At 41.9% G+C, this 17,542-nt stretch overlaps 1 protein-coding gene across 10 annotated transcripts in view; it reads left to right on the top strand.

The window, feature by feature from the left end:
* The first annotated feature begins 956 nt into the window (after positions 1-956).
* The window catches only part of ZBTB46 (zinc finger and BTB domain containing 46), a 59,774-nt gene continuing 43,188 nt past the window's right edge, over positions 957-17,542 (top strand). For 2 of the 10 annotated variants that reach the window (XM_040608113.1, XM_040608122.1), the window contains exons 1-4: positions 1,114-1,435; positions 1,583-1,763; positions 8,264-8,391; positions 10,182-10,321. In XM_040608113.1, the coding sequence (XP_040464047.1) occupies positions 10,268-10,321 (54 nt within the window). In that variant the 5' untranslated portion in view covers positions 1,114-1,435; positions 1,583-1,763; positions 8,264-8,391; positions 10,182-10,267. Of the gene's footprint in view, positions 1,083-1,112; positions 1,436-1,516; positions 1,764-8,263; positions 8,392-10,181; positions 10,322-17,542 lie in introns of those variants that run through there. The other 8 variants (XM_040608116.1, XM_040608118.1, XM_040608115.1 and 5 more) reach the window with 8 other exon arrangements.

The raw sequence follows: 17,542 nt of genomic DNA, 5'->3' as shown, positions 1-17,542 counted from the left end.
GGTTTTTCATCCCCGGATTTGACGGCCGACAAGGAACTGTGATCTCCATTTCACAGCAGCAGAACCTTACTCCAGACCTCCCAGCCGTGCTCTCCAGCCATTGAGCAGGGCCAGCGCCCCGCTGCCCAGGCTGGTCAGGGGGCTCTGAAGTCTGCAGGGCTGCAATTTTTTTTTTTTTTTTCCACAGGGGGTTGCGTGAAATATGACTTGTTTCTTAAGAGAGTGGCGAAGTGGGGTTTTTTTGCCCCCTGCGAGGTGCCGAGGGGGCTATAGCGCGGCCCAGGCAGCGGCCCAGCCCCGCCGGGAGCACAGGCTCCCGTGAAGAGCGAAGCCCCGGCCTTCGCCGCGGCTGGTGCTCGCCCCGGCCCGGGCGCGGCGCCCAGGGAGGCCGCGCTGGGCCTGAGGGGACGCACCCCGCCGAGGGGAGCCCGCCGGCCGCAGCGGCGCGCCTCCTGCCCGGGCCAGGCGCACCTGCTGCCGCGGTAAGGGCAGGCAGGAGGCGCCCCGGCGGGCCCGGGGCGGCGACCGGCGGGGTGCGGACCCGAGGGGCAGGAGCGGGGGCACCCCCGCCCTCCGCCTCAGCCCTGTCACCGCGCCGTCCCGTCGTGCCCCGCGCAGGCGAGCCCGGGCGCGCGCCCCCACCCTCCCTCACTTCCGGTGTCCGGCAGTGGCAGAGCCGGCGGCGGCGCCCCCGCTCCCCCGGCGCAAGAGGGGGGGGGGAGAGGGGGGGCGTAGAAAAGGGCGGTGCTTACGGCGGCCCGTGGCTCCTGCCGCCCAATCATCGGGCGCCGATGGGCGAGAAGGGGTGGGGAAAGCGCCGGCACGCGCCGCACGGCACCACCCACCCGCCCGCCGCGGGCTCGCGCCCCGCGCGCCCGAGGGAGCGGCGGGAGCGCGCCCGGGCGCCCCCCCACCCCCCCCACCCCCCCCCCCCCGCCTCCCCCCTCAGCCGGCTTCTCCCCCCCCCCCTCCTCCGCCCTCCTCCCCCCTTCCCCTCCCCACCCGGGAGGAGAGGCACGGAGTGACCGACGGAGCCAGAGCTCCGGCCGCTCCGAGACCCCGCTCTCCTCCATGGGGCCCAGGTAAGCGCGCCGCCCCCCGCCCCTGAGGCGAGCGGGGGGTCGCCATGGCCGCCCGCCCCCTGAGGCGGCAGCGCCGGGCCGCCCCCATCCCCGCGGCCGCCCTGAGGCGAGGCGAGGCGGACAGCGCTCCGGGGGCGGCGGGGAGCCCCCCGCCCGCTGCTCCCGCACCGCCGCCTCGTTTATTATCAGCGATATTATCCCCCCCAGCCCCCAGCCTGGCACCCTCGGCTGGGGCAGAGCCTGCCGCCCGCCGCGGGGGGAGCGGGGGCCGATCGCGCCCTGCCCGCGGAGGGGGCACGGTGCCTTCTTTGGGACGCGATGTCTTATTTGGTGTGGGTGGATGGCTTAACTTGGTAAGTGGCAGGGTTTAACCCCCCTCCCCCGGCCCTCCCCTCCCCTCGCTCCTCCGCCCGCCCCCCCCCCCCCCCCCCCCCCCCCCGCCCCGTAACCTCCAAAAGGGGAATTTTCCAGCTGGTAATTTCTGCTGCGTCAACACCCAGCTCAAGGGAGAGGAGAAGAGACAAGGGGGCATTTTAACAGCAGCTCCACTTGCGAATAGCCAGCCTCAATCCCGGCTCCAGCATTAAACCCCTTTCCGCCCCCTAAAAACCAGCATCCGTGCAAGTTGGACCAAGAGTTTGTCAGGAGTGTGGTTCAAAACTGCTTGGAAAAAGGGATGAGGTAATAATACTGGTGAAGCATGTTGTATTTCTCTCCTTCTGCCGGTCTCTCTTTCTCTTTCTCCCTCCTCTCCCTCTCTTTCTCTCTCTCTCTCTTTTTTTTTTTTTTTTTTTTTTTTTTTTTTTCTCCTTTAAAAGCCAGGCCTGTTTTGGGTTATTGTCTCCCCCTAAAGCCAGACATAGATCGCCTGGCCTTGCCTCCATTTTAATTGCAGGCTGAAATGGGAGAAGTGACCCTTTTTTTTTTTTTTTTTTTTTTTAAAAAAAAAAAACCTCAACAAGCAAACAAAAAAAAACCCTTGGAAAAAAAATACTGCTGTTCCTTTGGGGGATATAGGTGATTTTTCATAAGGCCGTAACAAGTGCAAAAGTGGCTGGAAATGTTTTCTGTCATGCTGGGAAACTAGTGAGGTGTCCTCCCCTCTGCTCCCCCAAAGAAAGTGTGTGTAAAATTTGGCCGTGGGGAGGAGGAGAGGTGCTGCGAAAGGTGCTGGGAAAAGAAGGGGTTGTGCTGCTGGATTGCCTTTGTGTCTCTGTAAATAGACATGTCAGTTCCCAAAGTAATACAAGTAGTGTCTGATAACTCAATCCCAGATGACAAATAGAGAATGGAGCAGATTTTCAGGACTGTAATAGTGGGAGGATTTCTCTTTTGAAACAGAGGAAAAAAAGAAGCGTTGGTACCTCCTAAGGAGGTTCTTCACCGGCGCTTTATTGTGAAGCAGAGCGTTCGGATGAAATCCAGAGATATAAACCGATATTTATTTATTTTTGCACCTGACATGGGAAAGATAAACAAAGGAGAGTTTAACAGCTTTTTAATGAATTCCTCATGCTTTTTATTTTGCAATCTCAATGATTCATTTGGCAGGCTTTACAGGACCGGATTATTATCAGCATTGTTTAAAGCCATGCTAATTAGGAGATGTGTTTAGCAAACAGTAGTATTGTAGACACCTGTACCAAAGTTCCTGCATGCGTTTTAATTGCATCACTGGTATCATTTTTAGCATTTAGTCACTGTAATACAGATCTAGGTCTCAGTTCTTGAACTCGATCAAGTACTTATTACAAGTGTGGATTCTCTATGTACATAGAGCAGCCCTGCTACTAATGCACTAAATGTATTTTCTCAGAAAGGAGGGGGGAATATTTTATTATTTTTTTCCCCTGTGGGGTTTAAAAGGAAAAGCTGCATTATCCAGGATCGGTGAGAAAAACGAAATTTTGAGGAAGAAGCTTGATGTGGCTGGATAGCTCTTCCACTTTTTATCAGTACCTTGCTTGAACATTTTATGTTTTTATAGCATCTTCTAATTGGAAGTAAAATGTGACTTTCCCCGTTTAAATTCTGTTTAGCTTCCCTTACTGTTTGTCAGGTTTTATATTTTGAAACCTTTAGTGATGGAAAAAATGGGTGGAGTGTATTATTAGTCACAATATTTTCAACATGTGGCAAGGAATTACCGCTTTAAGGTGTTTTTGGGGAACTGACAAGAAATGGGCAGAGGAGCCTGCCCCATGGGCTGGAGGGAGAGCTACAAAATGGTATTTAGGGGAGCTCCCAGACATACGTTCCTGAAAAATATTACGTGGTTTGGTATGTGAGTGGGATAACTGTAATTGAAACAGAAAACTAGTCTTTTGGTTTTGATGCAGCCTGTCCAGGAGGGGGAAACTCGCTCACAGCTAAACTTCTCTCACAGTAGTTTTCATAGACTTATCGTTGGTGTAACTGAGTTAATTTTAGTGTGATACCAAAAAATGTGGTATTATAATAATTCTAACATTCGATGTTTATTCATATACTTTAATGCTGCTTCATTGTAGAGTGTGTAGGATTGAGCCTTTGAAAACATGACCTGTACATGGGGTTCTTGGAGACTGAAGAAAATGGGCCAGTTTCTCCCCATGGTCTTGGTTTTTCTGGGACAGTTGTACAACAGTGGATATGTTCTTCACAAGAGGATTATTTTTTTTTTTTAATAATTGGAAGTGCTTAGAGGAAAACCAGTTTAGCAGTTTCCCCCCCATCCCCAGCAGTCCTCTGTCAAATGGAAAAATGCCTCATGTTTGAAAGATGTGTTATTTGCTGTTAATATGCCTGATTTTCCTGTTAATGTGTTGTGTTGCTGTGAGGTTGAGCATATTCTTTTCGTCTTTGCTATCCACTTGTGTGGATTTTTTTTAGATATGTGTTTTTGAAGTTTCTAAGCAAAGTTTCCTGTCCTCCCAGCAGTGCAGCAGCAGGCTAATGCCCAATCCAAACTGTTATTGCTTGCTTTCAGAGCAGAATTATTTCATAAACAGCTTAGCCTTTTCCCAGGATGTTTTTCCCTTCGTGTTCTTGCCAGTTTTACTGGCTGCTCTGTAACGCTCTCTAGACTCCCCCTAAACTGGTAAAAAGCATTCACAGGGGTTTTCCTTGCTCCTGTGTGCTTAGTTTAATGGGCAAACAAAAGGGCAAGGAGAGGGCTTAGTTTAAGTCTTTGAAGAGCTACCTGCAGTTGTAATGGTTATCCCACATGTCCGTTATAATTCCCAGGAGCCAGCAATTTGTGTCCATTCCTGGCTGTGAGCATACCCTAGAAAATTCTGACACTTTGGCACAAAAGGATTAATGCCATGTTTATATTTTGCTTTTGGCTTATGACTGGCTAGAATATTTTTAAGTGCATGGCTCTACCTGTGTTTTATGTGTGTGATATTTGAAACTTAAAATGTATTAATAGTGAAAGCATGCATGCTGTAGGGTTGTCTGTAGATAGCAGGGGTCACGTTAGGCGAGAGTACAAGGACCTACCATGGCTGCAAGACAGAGGGAGGTGTTTGGTCTGCGGGAACTGCTGCGATCCTACTCCAGACCTAAGGATCCCCGTGAGCGTTTTTATGGTATTTTGGTCAAGTACAATGACAGTCAGGACTCCAGTGTTAAAATTTGCTGCTTCAAAACGTCACTTTATTCCTTCTTGAGGACTTCTTGTTTCACTAGGTGATATGTTTGTGTTACAGCTCCCTTAAATACAACCTTCAGTAGTTGGTTTCCTCAATTCCCTCTAGATCCTTAGCCCTTTAGGCGGAATGAGATATAAAAATGTGTGTTGTTTGTTGCAAGACTTCTTTCAGTTGAGATGCAAGAGGAAAGAATCTCAATTTCCCTGAACAGTTCAGTAGGTTTCTGGTTCTTGTTGCCTCAGTGTATTTGGATACACGGGGATGTCCAGTTTGGAGGGATAGGTGCTTGGGATTCAGTTCCTATCCTACAGCTGTTGCCTGAATGTGCAGGCATCATAATGGCTTTTAGTTGGTCTCCTCTTCTGTGAAACAGAGGTGCTGGGGTTTACTCAGCTCTTTCAAAGCATTTTCTATTAACACTGATGAAAAATCATAGTTGTGCCAAAAACGCTTACTCTTGGTAAATGCAATCTAATGGGAAGTCCTCCCTGAATTTCCTACACAGTGTGGTAGAGTTCAGAGGCTCGCGGGTGGGGTTTTGTGTCCCTTACCAAGTCAGCTGTGGCGCAGTTATTTTCTGAACAGTTGCTTTAACTTTCTTTCATACCCATGTATTTAAGAAACATCAGACTGCTGTTGAAACATTGGTTTTGAATAGCTTCTGAGTGCTTCGCAGGCAGGATGAGATCCTTGACAGTAATTCTAATTAGATGGAAATGTGTTCCACTTTGTGGTGTTTTGTTGCGCGGAGGTAAGGGTGTACATGTGCATTGGAGCCGGTGGCACAGCTGCGAGGAGGAGCGAGGAGGGCCTTGCTGAAATGTAACAGGTAGATGCTGAGTTAGAGATGAAATGCACCTTTCTGCCTTGCTTTTTTGTGATGTGGCTCCCTTTTATTTCAGCCCATACGGTGATGATCCCTTCTGTCCCATTACTTGCTTGGATATGCACTCGGGAAGAAAAATATTCTGCAAATGTTGGAAGTTGCCAAGTGTTCACTTTGTAGTAAAACTGGGTTGGGGTCTCCTGTAATGGAGGGAGGTAATGAGGCGTCAGAAATATTTTACAAACACAGCTACTAGCTCGTGTGTGGATTAAAATAAACTTAGTAACAAGAATGTCAGAGTGTGTGCCAGGAACTTAGCTGCTTAAGAACCCTACTTAGAAAAGTGAGTAGGGTTTTACATATTAAGGAATATGTTTATGTCTGTGTATACTTAAATACCTTGTTATCTTTCCTAATTATTTCCTCATCATGTGTTGAACAAACTGCTTATTCCATCCAAGCAAGTTTGCTTCCTGGTATTTCTCACCTTGCGAAGAAGAACTCTGCAGAAATAGTTGTTATTTCAGGCAGTTAGCTCATTCTCTTTGAGGAAAGGGTTCAAGAAATGTGCGCCTTTTGCACTAATATACCATTGGAGGAAATACCTTCCTGACTAGTGCTCAAATCGTCCTCTGAAACAGAAGAATCGATGGTCTGTATTAGCCATTCAGTGCTCAGAATACCCAAACCTGAAACCAACTAATTTAAGTACCGTTAAATGAAGTAGTCAGGATGCAGTACTGCTGAAAGCCCTGCCACTATAGTATTGGAGAATGAGGTGTTGGCTAAATATAAAACTAGTTTATTGACTTCCTTCTTATTACCACTGTATCCTTCTTGGCTTTGCTCCACTGTCTTTTTTTTCTTTTTTTTTCTTTTTTTTCTTTTTTTTTTTTTTAATAATAGTTGATCAAATTGGGATTCTGAGATTTACACTAAAAGGTAAAAAGGGATACTTACCCAAGGCACTAAGTGTTTGTATTGCAGATTACACAAACAAAATTAGATTGTTCGCAGAGTACCTTGTGTGTTATCTTTAGTTTTGCACTGGTTGATTTTTTTCCCTTTTAGATTATTCCTGACCCCTTATGTCTGCCTCTTAGGTGCTCTTTTGGTTCCTCCCACTGCTATACTTCTCTTTAAAAATCACCTCATGATTCTTCCTCCTTTGGCTCCCTCCCTTTCTACGTACTGAGTTTGGGAACTTTAGCAAAGATCCCCTAGTTAAAAATCCAAAAAACAGTGAGAAAGTTTTGGGGGAATCATTCTTCAGGGCAATTCCCAGTGTGATATGCTTGCAGTTCTTCAATCCTTTTTTTTTTTCTTTAAGGTGCTTTTTATGTCGTGTCTTGACTAATATGTGCACAAGGGCAAAGTCTTTTGCTTAGATTTCTTTTGTGACTTTTTTTTAAGTGGAAGCTTAAGATCTTGTAGGAGTTAATGGCACTTGGATGGGTAAGTGTCACAATAGCCATAGGCATTTGGATTTTTTCCAGTTGTTTTTTAATCTTTACTAGAGTAGCAGATACATGTGTAGCTAAATTCTTGTATTTTTTTGGTATCACTAGACTTGACAAGCCTGGTACCCTGTAAGGTACTTGTTTTTTTAGTGCTGGCTAGCTCTTCCATCTTTTGTGTTCTGCAAGGTCTGTGGCATGGTTCTCTTGGTGCAACCAGATGAGAGAGAATGGAGATCAAAAATAGAATGATACAAGCAACTGTTTCGGTACTGAGATGTAGCTCTTCATGATGGAGAGACAGGCACATGGACATAGTTGGAAGTTATGGAGAAATGAATAAGGGAAATGCAGAGGAAATGCAAAGTGCAGTGGAAATATTACTGCAAGTAAGCATTTTGAACTAAAGCTTGCAGCTAGTGCCCTGTTGGAAAGGTGCATCCTGTTGTATTAGCAAATTGTAACCAGTTGGAATATTGTCTTTTGGAGTATTGTCTTTTGGGCTGTGTAGATTTTACAGGCATGGAAGATAAAACTTTTACCTTCTGTTAGGTATTTGCATCTTTTTCTGTATCTCTTTGGGTTTTCTTTTTCCAAAATACTTCAAGTTTTGTAAGAGGAGCAAACTGCTTTGTTTAGTACCGTTGTGCGTACTGCTTTTTAACTTGAAGGTAACACTGGCTTTTGAAGACTGCGATTCAGTCAAGTTGGCTGGGAATAGAATTCAGATATCTTTTTTTTTTTTATATATATATAATGTGGACACATAATTTTCCTGTAACCTTAGGCAAATGTTTTGGTTTGGGGGGGAATCGCTGTAACTGTATGGTTAGATTAATAGTAACCCCATTTAAACTGTGGATGACAGGTGCCACAGAAACATTAACTGAAACTTTATGATGTTAACTAGAACAATGTTAATTGTTCGGAATCCTCATATTTCTGGGGTTTTTACGGTGACTTTATATATACTGGCTCTTTTTAGTGACTTCTTCAGAGCACTTCTGTCTGGAAGCATAGTCAGAAGTTGTTAATAGTCTTAAAATTTGTGTGTTAAACTTCAGTTAAGACAAGCTAAATAATTTTTCCTGTATGCTTAGTTATAGAAATCTGTCTGAAGATTTCTTGTTGGAAATGGCAATGTTGTAAATATGCAGTTATTTTAACCGCTGCTTGTAATTTTGTGACGCTGAATGCTTTTTCTATTAAGTTAAAGATTAGATTTTAATTTTTGCCACCTATTCTTTCCATTCCCAAATACAGGACATGTGATGAACCTTTTGGAGCTTGTTACCAGGGGCCAGTCTCCTCTCTTCATTAAAACATGCACTGTCCTGCTGTGAAACATTGTGACGTTTATTTTTGCTAACAGGAAACATTTTCAAATATTGGTAAGTTCTCAGCATTTAAACACATTTTTGTGATGTGGTAAGGGAAGGAGGAGTAGCTGGAGATAATGTCGTGAGGGCTTACTGTTCTTTATAAATTTGGGCTTAACATTGATAACAAGGGCTCATTTAGGAATCTTACCGAGCTGCAAAAGCTGAAGAAATACCTCTGGCTATTCTGCTCCTACCTTGTGGTAGGGGTGCCTCCATTAATCATGGTCATTTGGTTCTCATCTTGTCGATTAGAAGAGGAAAACAGGTGCAGAGCTCAAAGCAAAAAGAAAAAAATGCAGAGCAGTACAAAATAATACAGGTCTCAGCTTTACTGTTCTCACCAGACTATTCTGGCTCATTTTGTGCTCTGGGACAGCAGCATAAATGAGAATCTTAACAGTAACAGCCCTAAGTCTAAGTGAAAATACGTATTACTTTTACACTTCACTAACAAAGTAATTTCCCATGTGTCTGTTGGTCTGGCTCCTTTGCTCTCCCACTTTATTTTTTTTTTTAACTGTCTAAATAACAGGACTAAAAAGAACTAGCCAAAACAATTGCTATGGAGAAGCAATCAGAATTAGAGAAAGGCAAGACTTGGCAGTCTGAAATAGAAATTGAGAACAAAGTCAATGGTATTTGATTTAGTTGGGTCATATTTGTTTTCAAGATTTTCAGTTCTGCGTGTTGCCATAAAGAATGCTTGGATTTTCCTTATTACTACTTTTATTTGTTAGATATGTTACTTCACCATATATTATGACATAAGTTTGTATTGGAAAAGCTTTCTTAATTTTTATCTTCTGATGTTTTCTTTCACAATCTGTTACTACAGAAGGTCGGTCTTGAAATCAACAGTATTGATTTATAGGTCATTTTTGTTAAGAGAGCTAATCTGTATATTCAAGGTGTCTGAAATGCAGAGATGAGAAGTATATGGCAAATACTTTGCTGTAATGGCTAACAGTATATAAGCAGTATAAAGTTTTGAATAAAGCATAGTCAGAAATTGTAGTTGAAGTTAAATGTTGCAAATGTAGTGAATATGCTATTCTGAAGAAAATAAAGCCTGTTTTATATAAGAAAAGCAAGTGTACAAGATGATAGTTACAGTGGATACATCCTCACTGACAAAAAACCTTTGTGTAGGTGAACTACTTCTTTGTACCTTGTCGTCAGAAACAATAATGTTTCATCTGAGAAGTCTACCTGTGAATGTGCCTTACTACACATAAGTATCTATATTTTACACAGATTTTTCAAAATCTTGGGGCTCTTTAGTCCCTTAAATTAGAATGCTGTTAGCTAGCTGCAGCTGGCAACTGAACATTTCAAGAAGAAATTCTCTTGAATATTCCATTGCAAACTCCTGTCAGGAGTTGTATTGGTAGCTTTTTAACCTTGATATTTTATAGGTCAGATAAGGTGAATTAGTGCCCTTCGGGCCACAAATGTCTCTTCAAAAAGTCATTAAAGTGAGAATGTTTTGAAAAGCTACCAAACAGGAAACCCCGTTGTTTCAAGGATCTGTTTGAAGTTCCATTATCTAAAATTAGACTTTTTTTTTTCCCCATACTTTTAAGAAGTAACTCTTGTTTTATTATTGCAAAAATGTAACCAGGCTTTAATTATCTGCAGTGTATTGATATGTTTTGAGTTAAAATTTTTGGGGGGTTCATTAAGTTATAAAAATAGGGGTGTTATAACTGAGCTTGGAGGGAAATGACTTAAAAATGCACCAATTGTTCAGTAATCTTGTAGTTTAATGCTAATAACTTCTGGTTTTCTTTTTGTAATAGTTCTGTCTTTCTCCTACAAGAGTTCACACCAGTGCTATCAGGAGGTCACAGAACAGTGCACTACCTGTGCTGCCCTAGGGCTGTTGATGTCCTCAGCTGTTGTAGGAGAAACACTAGACCTGGAACCCAGTTTGTTACTGGTAAGAAGTAATTGTCTTGGATTTCATTTAATTTTTTAACATAAGAATATTTTTTTGGCTGCTTTCACTAACAAAATCAGTAAAAATCTCTTCAGTGCTTATTACTTTAAGAACGCTGTAGCAAAATGCGCATCTCTGGTCTTTTTTGTGTTGTTTTTTTCCCTCCTATTGCTAGCTTTACAGTTTCTAAATTGCTAATTCTAATTTCTCATTGCCCTCCTTCCAAAATGTGGAGGCTAAGAGTTTTCCCTTAGCTTTCACTTTCGGACCTGATTTTCTCTTTAACTTCTTCAAGTGCTGTCAGAGGTAATGAAGGTTCATAAATGGATTTTTCCAAGATACCTTCAGAAATCCTGTCTTTTGGCTGCACCTTCGCAGTGTTCAGCTTCTACACACTAGCTGGCCCCATAGCATCAGGTAGACTGTTTGGTAGGTCAAAGTCCACAGCCAAATCGTTGGTTTAAAAGTTTTGGAGTAGAGAGTGAAATGTTTAATGATAGCTCCCTGTTATTTTATGTTCTGCTTATTGGAGTTAGGTTTTGATTATGGTTCATGTTTGGGTTGAGGAAACTAAATTTTAACAATACGGTGAATGAGTAAAGCGTGTAGTGTTTTGCACTTGTTCTTTTTGCTGAAATTGGCCACCTTTGAATTCATAATTGCATTGAATCTATGTATTTTTATGGTAGAAGCAATTGTAAAATGATGATATGGTCTTAAATATATTTCCTGACTAAATGTAACCTGGACAGACGGGGAGTCGAAGGCCCTTTGCCTGCCTGGAGAACTAGGAGTTTGAGCAAGTGATTTCCTTGTCAGCGTGTTTACAGCTGCTGAAGGTGCAATGCTTGCCCTGCTGCTGCTGTTTGAACTTCACTTAAGGACTTTCTGGATTTTAACTACTACGGAGATGCTAAATGGAGATGTTGTTTTAATGCTATTGATGATGGGATAGTGTTGGCTTGAAATTGGAGAAATTCTAGTGAATCATCATCAGGCAGGTGTTAATTAATTATTGGTAGGGGCTTGGGTTTTTTTTTTTATTTTGCCCTACAATGAGAATTGAGTGGGCCTCTCAAATTTGATAATAAAAATATTAACTAGTGTTTTTCTTAAAGTTCACTGAAAATCATTTGCCTCCCAAATTCTTGCCTTTTCTGTAATTCCGTAGTATTTCTTGAATTGAATGACAGCACACTTATTTTCTTTCTGTGACTCCTAACTCGTAAGGATGAACACACGCTGTTGGGCTGTAATTAAACATTCTTATACCCAGTCATAAGGGAGAAGTGGTCCACTGTTGTTTTCATGATACTGAGTTGTGAGTAACCTCTTTGGCCCAAGGGTCTGGTCTGGTCTGTTTACAAACATCTGCCTGTTTCTCTCTGAATTCAGAGTTGTGGTTGGAATGACCAACTTAAACAGTGAATGATCGGTTTCATGAGTCAGAATAGGGTAGAAGAGTTTCTTTTTTGGCAAACTGTTCATAAACTATTACTTGCATCTAATTTGAACAAAGCTGAACATACAAATATAATTTTGGGGTATCTAGTGTCAAGAAATGAAAACTTTTCTAGGATTGTGTGCTCTTCTTCCTCAGACACCCTCATGATAAAACACTCTGCTGCTGGGGACTTGCACTTGTAAAGCTCATGAGCAAAGTCTTTGCGTGAAGTGTTCATCCTTTAATATGCCCAGCAGTTTGCCTTTTCTCTCATTTAGGAGAGTAAGTATAGGTGCTGTCCTTTCAGTTGCTAAGGTTACATTTGGGTTTCTTGTTCTCCCTTCTTTTCAGCCCAGGGCACAGGGATAGGAGGAATCCTATGCATTTCTGTTGTCTCTAATGGGATAAAAGTGAAACTTGTATACACACTGTGTCCTGGGCAAGGAGGCGTTTCAAGCCCAATCTCACCTTACAGAACTCCTTTGCAGAGGAATTTTAAAAATGTTGGAATGTCTTGGGAGTGGAGACATGGACAGAACACAGGGGAAGCAGAGAAGTGGGGTGTGTTTGTTGGTTTTTTGTATAATAAACCATTGGAGTGAATTTGAGTTCTTCTTTAGTCTTGTTTTTACTCTTCTCTGAAGGGGGAGCGGGGGGAGGAAACAACACATTTTTGGTTACATTCCAGTTGGCATGTTTTCTCTGGGGAGCATAGAGTGGCTGGTGGAGGATTGCACTAGTGATTATTTTGGTACTCTATAGCTTGTGTCCTTAATACTAAGTGTAGAAACATGTTTAGAAAATTGTACAGATTAAGTGTCTTGTAGTTTAAAGTTTGGTTCACTTATGTTTTGAGAGCGCAAAAAGTAGATAAACAAAAACCCGCTACCAACAACAAAAATCTGAAAAACCCCTCTAGTCCTTTTTTTTTTTTTTCTTCTTCCTTTTTTCCTGTTTTCTTTCTGAGTGAAGGGAGTTTATTTTTGTCCCCGCTATTTCCCAGGGGACTGTACTATAGAGGGTTTCATGTGTGTATTTCGTTTCTTGTCTGTGGCTTTTTGTCAAAAATAAAATAATGCGCTGAGTTTTTTAGATGCAATGCATTTGTACCTCTTAATTTTATGGGTGTTGAGATTTTGGTCAGGAGACATGATGGGTATGTATGCGAGAGATTGGCTTTGTAAGTATTACTGGTTACTCTTTTTAAAACCTTTCCTACAGTACGTGAAGATTGTGTTTGTTTAGAATCTTGTCACCAGGTGATATTTTCATGTTCAAATAACTGCTGGTAGTACAAAATAAACAGTTTTCATATATGCTGTCTTTGTAGAACTAGATTCATTCTAGCTAGGGTTAAAGATTATATAAATTATTAATGCTTACTTTAAGACCAGGCTTTCGAAAAGATGAACAATAAAAAGCTGGCCTGTATCTTAACAGAACTTTGCATGAAAGTGGTTATTAAATCTGCTCATGTTTTGTTCTTTTTGCTGGTACATGCAAGTGTTGTTTGTTTAGGGACAATTTTTTTTTTTAGTTATTTTTGAAAAAGTAATAGACTTGAATTACTGTACTATCTGCGAATTGACTTATGAAGAAAGACTGATCTGCTGCAGTCTGTTTTGTGGAATATCTACAGATGAGCTTTCATGGTTCATTGGCTTCTTGGAAAGCTGTGTGGTGGCCATGTGCTGTCATCACAGGCCCAGGCCTAGAGGGTTTTAGTAGGTGCTCAACATTGAAATCGTTCAGCGTACTAAAAAGCCAAATGAGATAAAATAAAAAATATATCATTGATATTCAAAGTCTAAAAAAATCTTCACAGTTTATTCCATCTTTACCATGCTTCCACTAGAAGTTGGAAGGGTACTGCTTTTCTGAAGAAATCTTTCCACAATGTTTTTTAAGTGGAGATAAATATTGTTACCAGGAAAAGGGGAAAAAAACCCCTCAACAAGCCACAAAACAGCACGTAAAATTGGAACACAAGAGCACAGGGTTTTGAAGATTCCTGAATTTTTAACTACTAGCAAATTGCCTTAAATTTAACTTGGATTAATTCCCTAGTGATCCTTGACATTAAACGGATGTGCTGGTTTGACATGGGTAGACAGAAAACTAATTAATTCCTCTGAATTTGAGGCATATTTAATTTTCTCCCCCAAAGACCTCTCATTTACAAGGTACGATGCTGTAACAAATGTTGAATGTGGAATGTGGATAAGGTAGCAGACCTTTGGACAGAGGAAGATGAAGACACCTACAATAACAATTGCTGGTTTGGAAAATGTTAAATTTTATTGATTAGTCTGAACATGGGAGTATCCACATTATTGCTTGCATACTTGAAAGTGCTACATGTGCCCACTTGTCAGTGGACAGGATGCTGCTCTTTGGGTGTCTTCCCTGTTCATCTCTCTCTCTCTTTGTACTTAAAGTACATTGGAACAAGGACAAGTTGTCTTCCCTTTCTGTAGAGCAATGTATGTTGTCATTATTTTTATTCTTATATTAATCACATTTTAGAACGTCAGGTATTTTTGCTTTCTTGTCCAAGAGGTACCTACACACCCTCTGCTCTTGTCCCCAGTGTCCTTGGAAATGTGGGCAAGGAAGGTACAAGGACTGTGTGATCTTATTGTTGTGACACGCTTTTGTTCATCCATGGCTTGCCTGGAGGGTGTCTTTTGTCAAGACTGGTGGGTGGGAGGGAGGCCAGTAAGGAATCTTGCATACAAGATTTCTGTGTGTTTAGTAAAAGTCTCTTGGTAGGAAATAGTGTCAGAGAAAAGCTGTTTCCTAGAGATGCTAGCAAGTGTTTCATCCATAAGAAGCACTAGATTAGTTCAATACCTGAACCTCAAACTGGTCATGTCTAAAATCAAAGGTAGCAAGAGGCAAATATTTCTATCTGGGTTGCTGCCATAAGAAGCTTAAACAAAGGATAGGGTGTACCTAAAATAGGCTGTTACCAACAACGAGGGGGACTCCAGCCCACTGAAATAAGCTGAATAAATATCTGAAATGATAAAGAAACAAAATCTGTGAAGAAATCTGTGCAATTTCCAGGTGAAAACATTCAAGAAGAAAAGCTGCTGTTGTATAAATTCACAGAAGCAGGTGAAGACATTGACAAATACTCCTGATGCTAATCTGTATTAAATTGAGGAAGAGAAAATTATCCTTGCAGGAGATTCCCCCACCCCCCTTCAACCAATTCCAGGGAGTGATGCTTTAGAATATAGATTGCAATACCCATGGAGGAACAGCAAAAGGAAATGCCATCTCTGAAACCTTCTGATTGCTTTGTAATTGTGTGCTGTGAGGTTTTCTTGTGTCTTCCTCTGAATCACGTGGATCTGGCAGCTGTTGGAGACAGGATTGGTGATGAACAACTTGCTTTATCCTATGTGGCAATTCATGTTTCCTGAGGGGACTAAGCTGACTCTTCAACTCCTAAAAGTAGATACAGTAGTGGTTTCTGGAATAAAGACAAAACTGAACTGTCATTCTGCCTTAAGAGGTGGTTCTCTCAAATATGAAGACGCTGGGAAGCGGTGGCAGCCACCTTCAGAGCCTTGGTTAGAGAGCTGCTGTGCTGCCTGGTTCCATCACAACCTTTTCAGACCAAAGACATGAAAAATCAATTTCATTTTATTTTTTTCCTTATTTACTCTTGATTCTTGGTTTGATTTTTATTTCATTTATTTGAGATAGAGATGGTTTCTGTGTGAGAATTTGATTTGAGGTCTCCAGGCAGGTTTCAATGGTAAATAGGTAGTGTCACTCAGATACTGTAGAGCTACACTATTATTGACCTCTTCCAGTTCAAATAAAGATGATCAGCTTCTTTGTGCGTTCTGTGCTTAATTCTGTAGAAAAGCTGTATGGATTTGAAATAAATGAACACCAGTTTGGACTGACTGTGTTGCAGGAAGATGGTCCTTCCTCTCTTGAGTGAAGCAAATGCTTCTCAATGATCAGGGACCAGCTGGTCTTGCAAATTAGCATTTCTGACACTGCTGAAGAGGCAGCTCCACTCTTGCAGAACTGGAGAAGCTCGAGCAGGCAATCTTGCATAACTTGAACTTCTGAATCATCAGGTGGCTCTCTAGAAGAAAAGTCCTGTATCATGTATGGTCTGTGGGCTGCGAGGTTGTTTTCCAGCCAATGGTGTTGGCTAAACTGTAGCTATTTTTCTCCTGAAGATGATAATAGTAGCACAGACTAGGGGAAGGGGGCAGAGGTCTTGTGGATCTGTATTCCGCAGTACAGGAAACCCACTTGCATTTGTCAGGAAACTTTCTTAATCATGGCTGTCCTAGGACTGCTGTGAGCAGATTTGAACAGATCGGACTGAATTTGTGTTTGAACTCCATGTATGTTGGAAAGTTGCTTCAAGCTCTCATCAGTCTCCTGATAGTGCTTGTATTTAACCATGTATGCTTCAAGACCATAAGACCTCAGAAGTACAGTGATTTTGGTTTTGATGTGTGTGCCTGCCCATAATTATATTCGGAATTTGGTCTTGTCAGCAGATACCAATTTTACAGTTGTACGTTGACATGTGGACCCACATACCAGTTTTACAGGTGGAACTTCTTATATTGGAACAAATTTTTTGAGAGAAAGGAATGTATTTTTATATATATATAAAATTCTTTATATTGTGTGGCACCTTGGCATTCTTAATTAGTTGGACTATTAAACCACTGTTACCCGGTATGTAAATATTGATAGTAAGTTCCAAATAAGTCATAAAAGCTAGATAAAAGGGCAGAAACTAATGCCAAGGAATTTGTAAAGCTGTGGCCACAAAGGTGAGTGTGGACCTGCAAAGGTAGTAACTGCTGAGGTACGGTGTTGCAGAGAACACTTCATCTGTCTGTTCTGGTGCTTCCAACATCCACCCTTAACGCCTTGGGTGTTGTGAACTTGAAGTCCTCTCGCTTGAGAGACAGAATGTGTTCATGTGCCCTATACCAGTGAAGTGTCACCTTGGGAGGCAAAGGGCAGGGAGTTTCTGCTGATGCTGAATGGCCACCAGATTAACCTGTGTGGTAGGAATGACTTGCTGAACGCTGTAATAAACGTACCTGTGCACTTGTGCATGTTGATGTATCACTTCTCTCGTATTTGTACTTTGCAGATGGGATAAAATTCAATCTGAAAATATTAGTGCCACTGATCACTGTCAACATATTCCCATTTAAGACCTTGTTTCTGTTTTGGGGTGTAAGAGGAGGGTAATTTAGAGCATAGCTTATAAGACAGGAGTCTCTGCCTTTATGCTTTAATGCTTCTGTCATTAACTAGCCTTTTTTTTGGATAATACTGTCAAATTTTATGAAAGATGATCAAAAGTCCTGTGAATTCTCTGCTTGGTGGATGCTTTGTTATTCTGGTCATAAGCATTCTTTCTAAACGTGAATGTTTACGTGATTATTGGAATTTCTCTATGCAGTATCATAGGGTGGTTGTGAGGTGAACTTGGAGATGTAAAACCAAGGAAATAACACACTTTATTGCAAAATTTAAATCTTGTAGCTTATAAGTAGTTAAGATTCAAATAACATTAATCTCATAGTTCTGATCTCTTGCCAGTTTAGTTTGGGTGGGGACTTAGAATTCTGTGATCTGTGGTCTTGGATTTGCCTATGGCTCTTCTGACTTGAAAACAGTATTTATACCCCTTAACGGCCATATAGCAAGGGAAATAGCTGGTTTCAATTGGTGTTTGCTGTTTGAGGATTTCAGCTATTCAGTGTGCTACATGT

Source organism: Falco naumanni, chromosome 10, assembly GCF_017639655.2.
Source record: "Falco naumanni isolate bFalNau1 chromosome 10, bFalNau1.pat, whole genome shotgun sequence".
Lineage (NCBI taxonomy): Eukaryota > Metazoa > Chordata > Aves > Falconiformes > Falconidae > Falco > Falco naumanni.
This window is presented reverse-complemented; position numbering and strand designations above follow the sequence as displayed.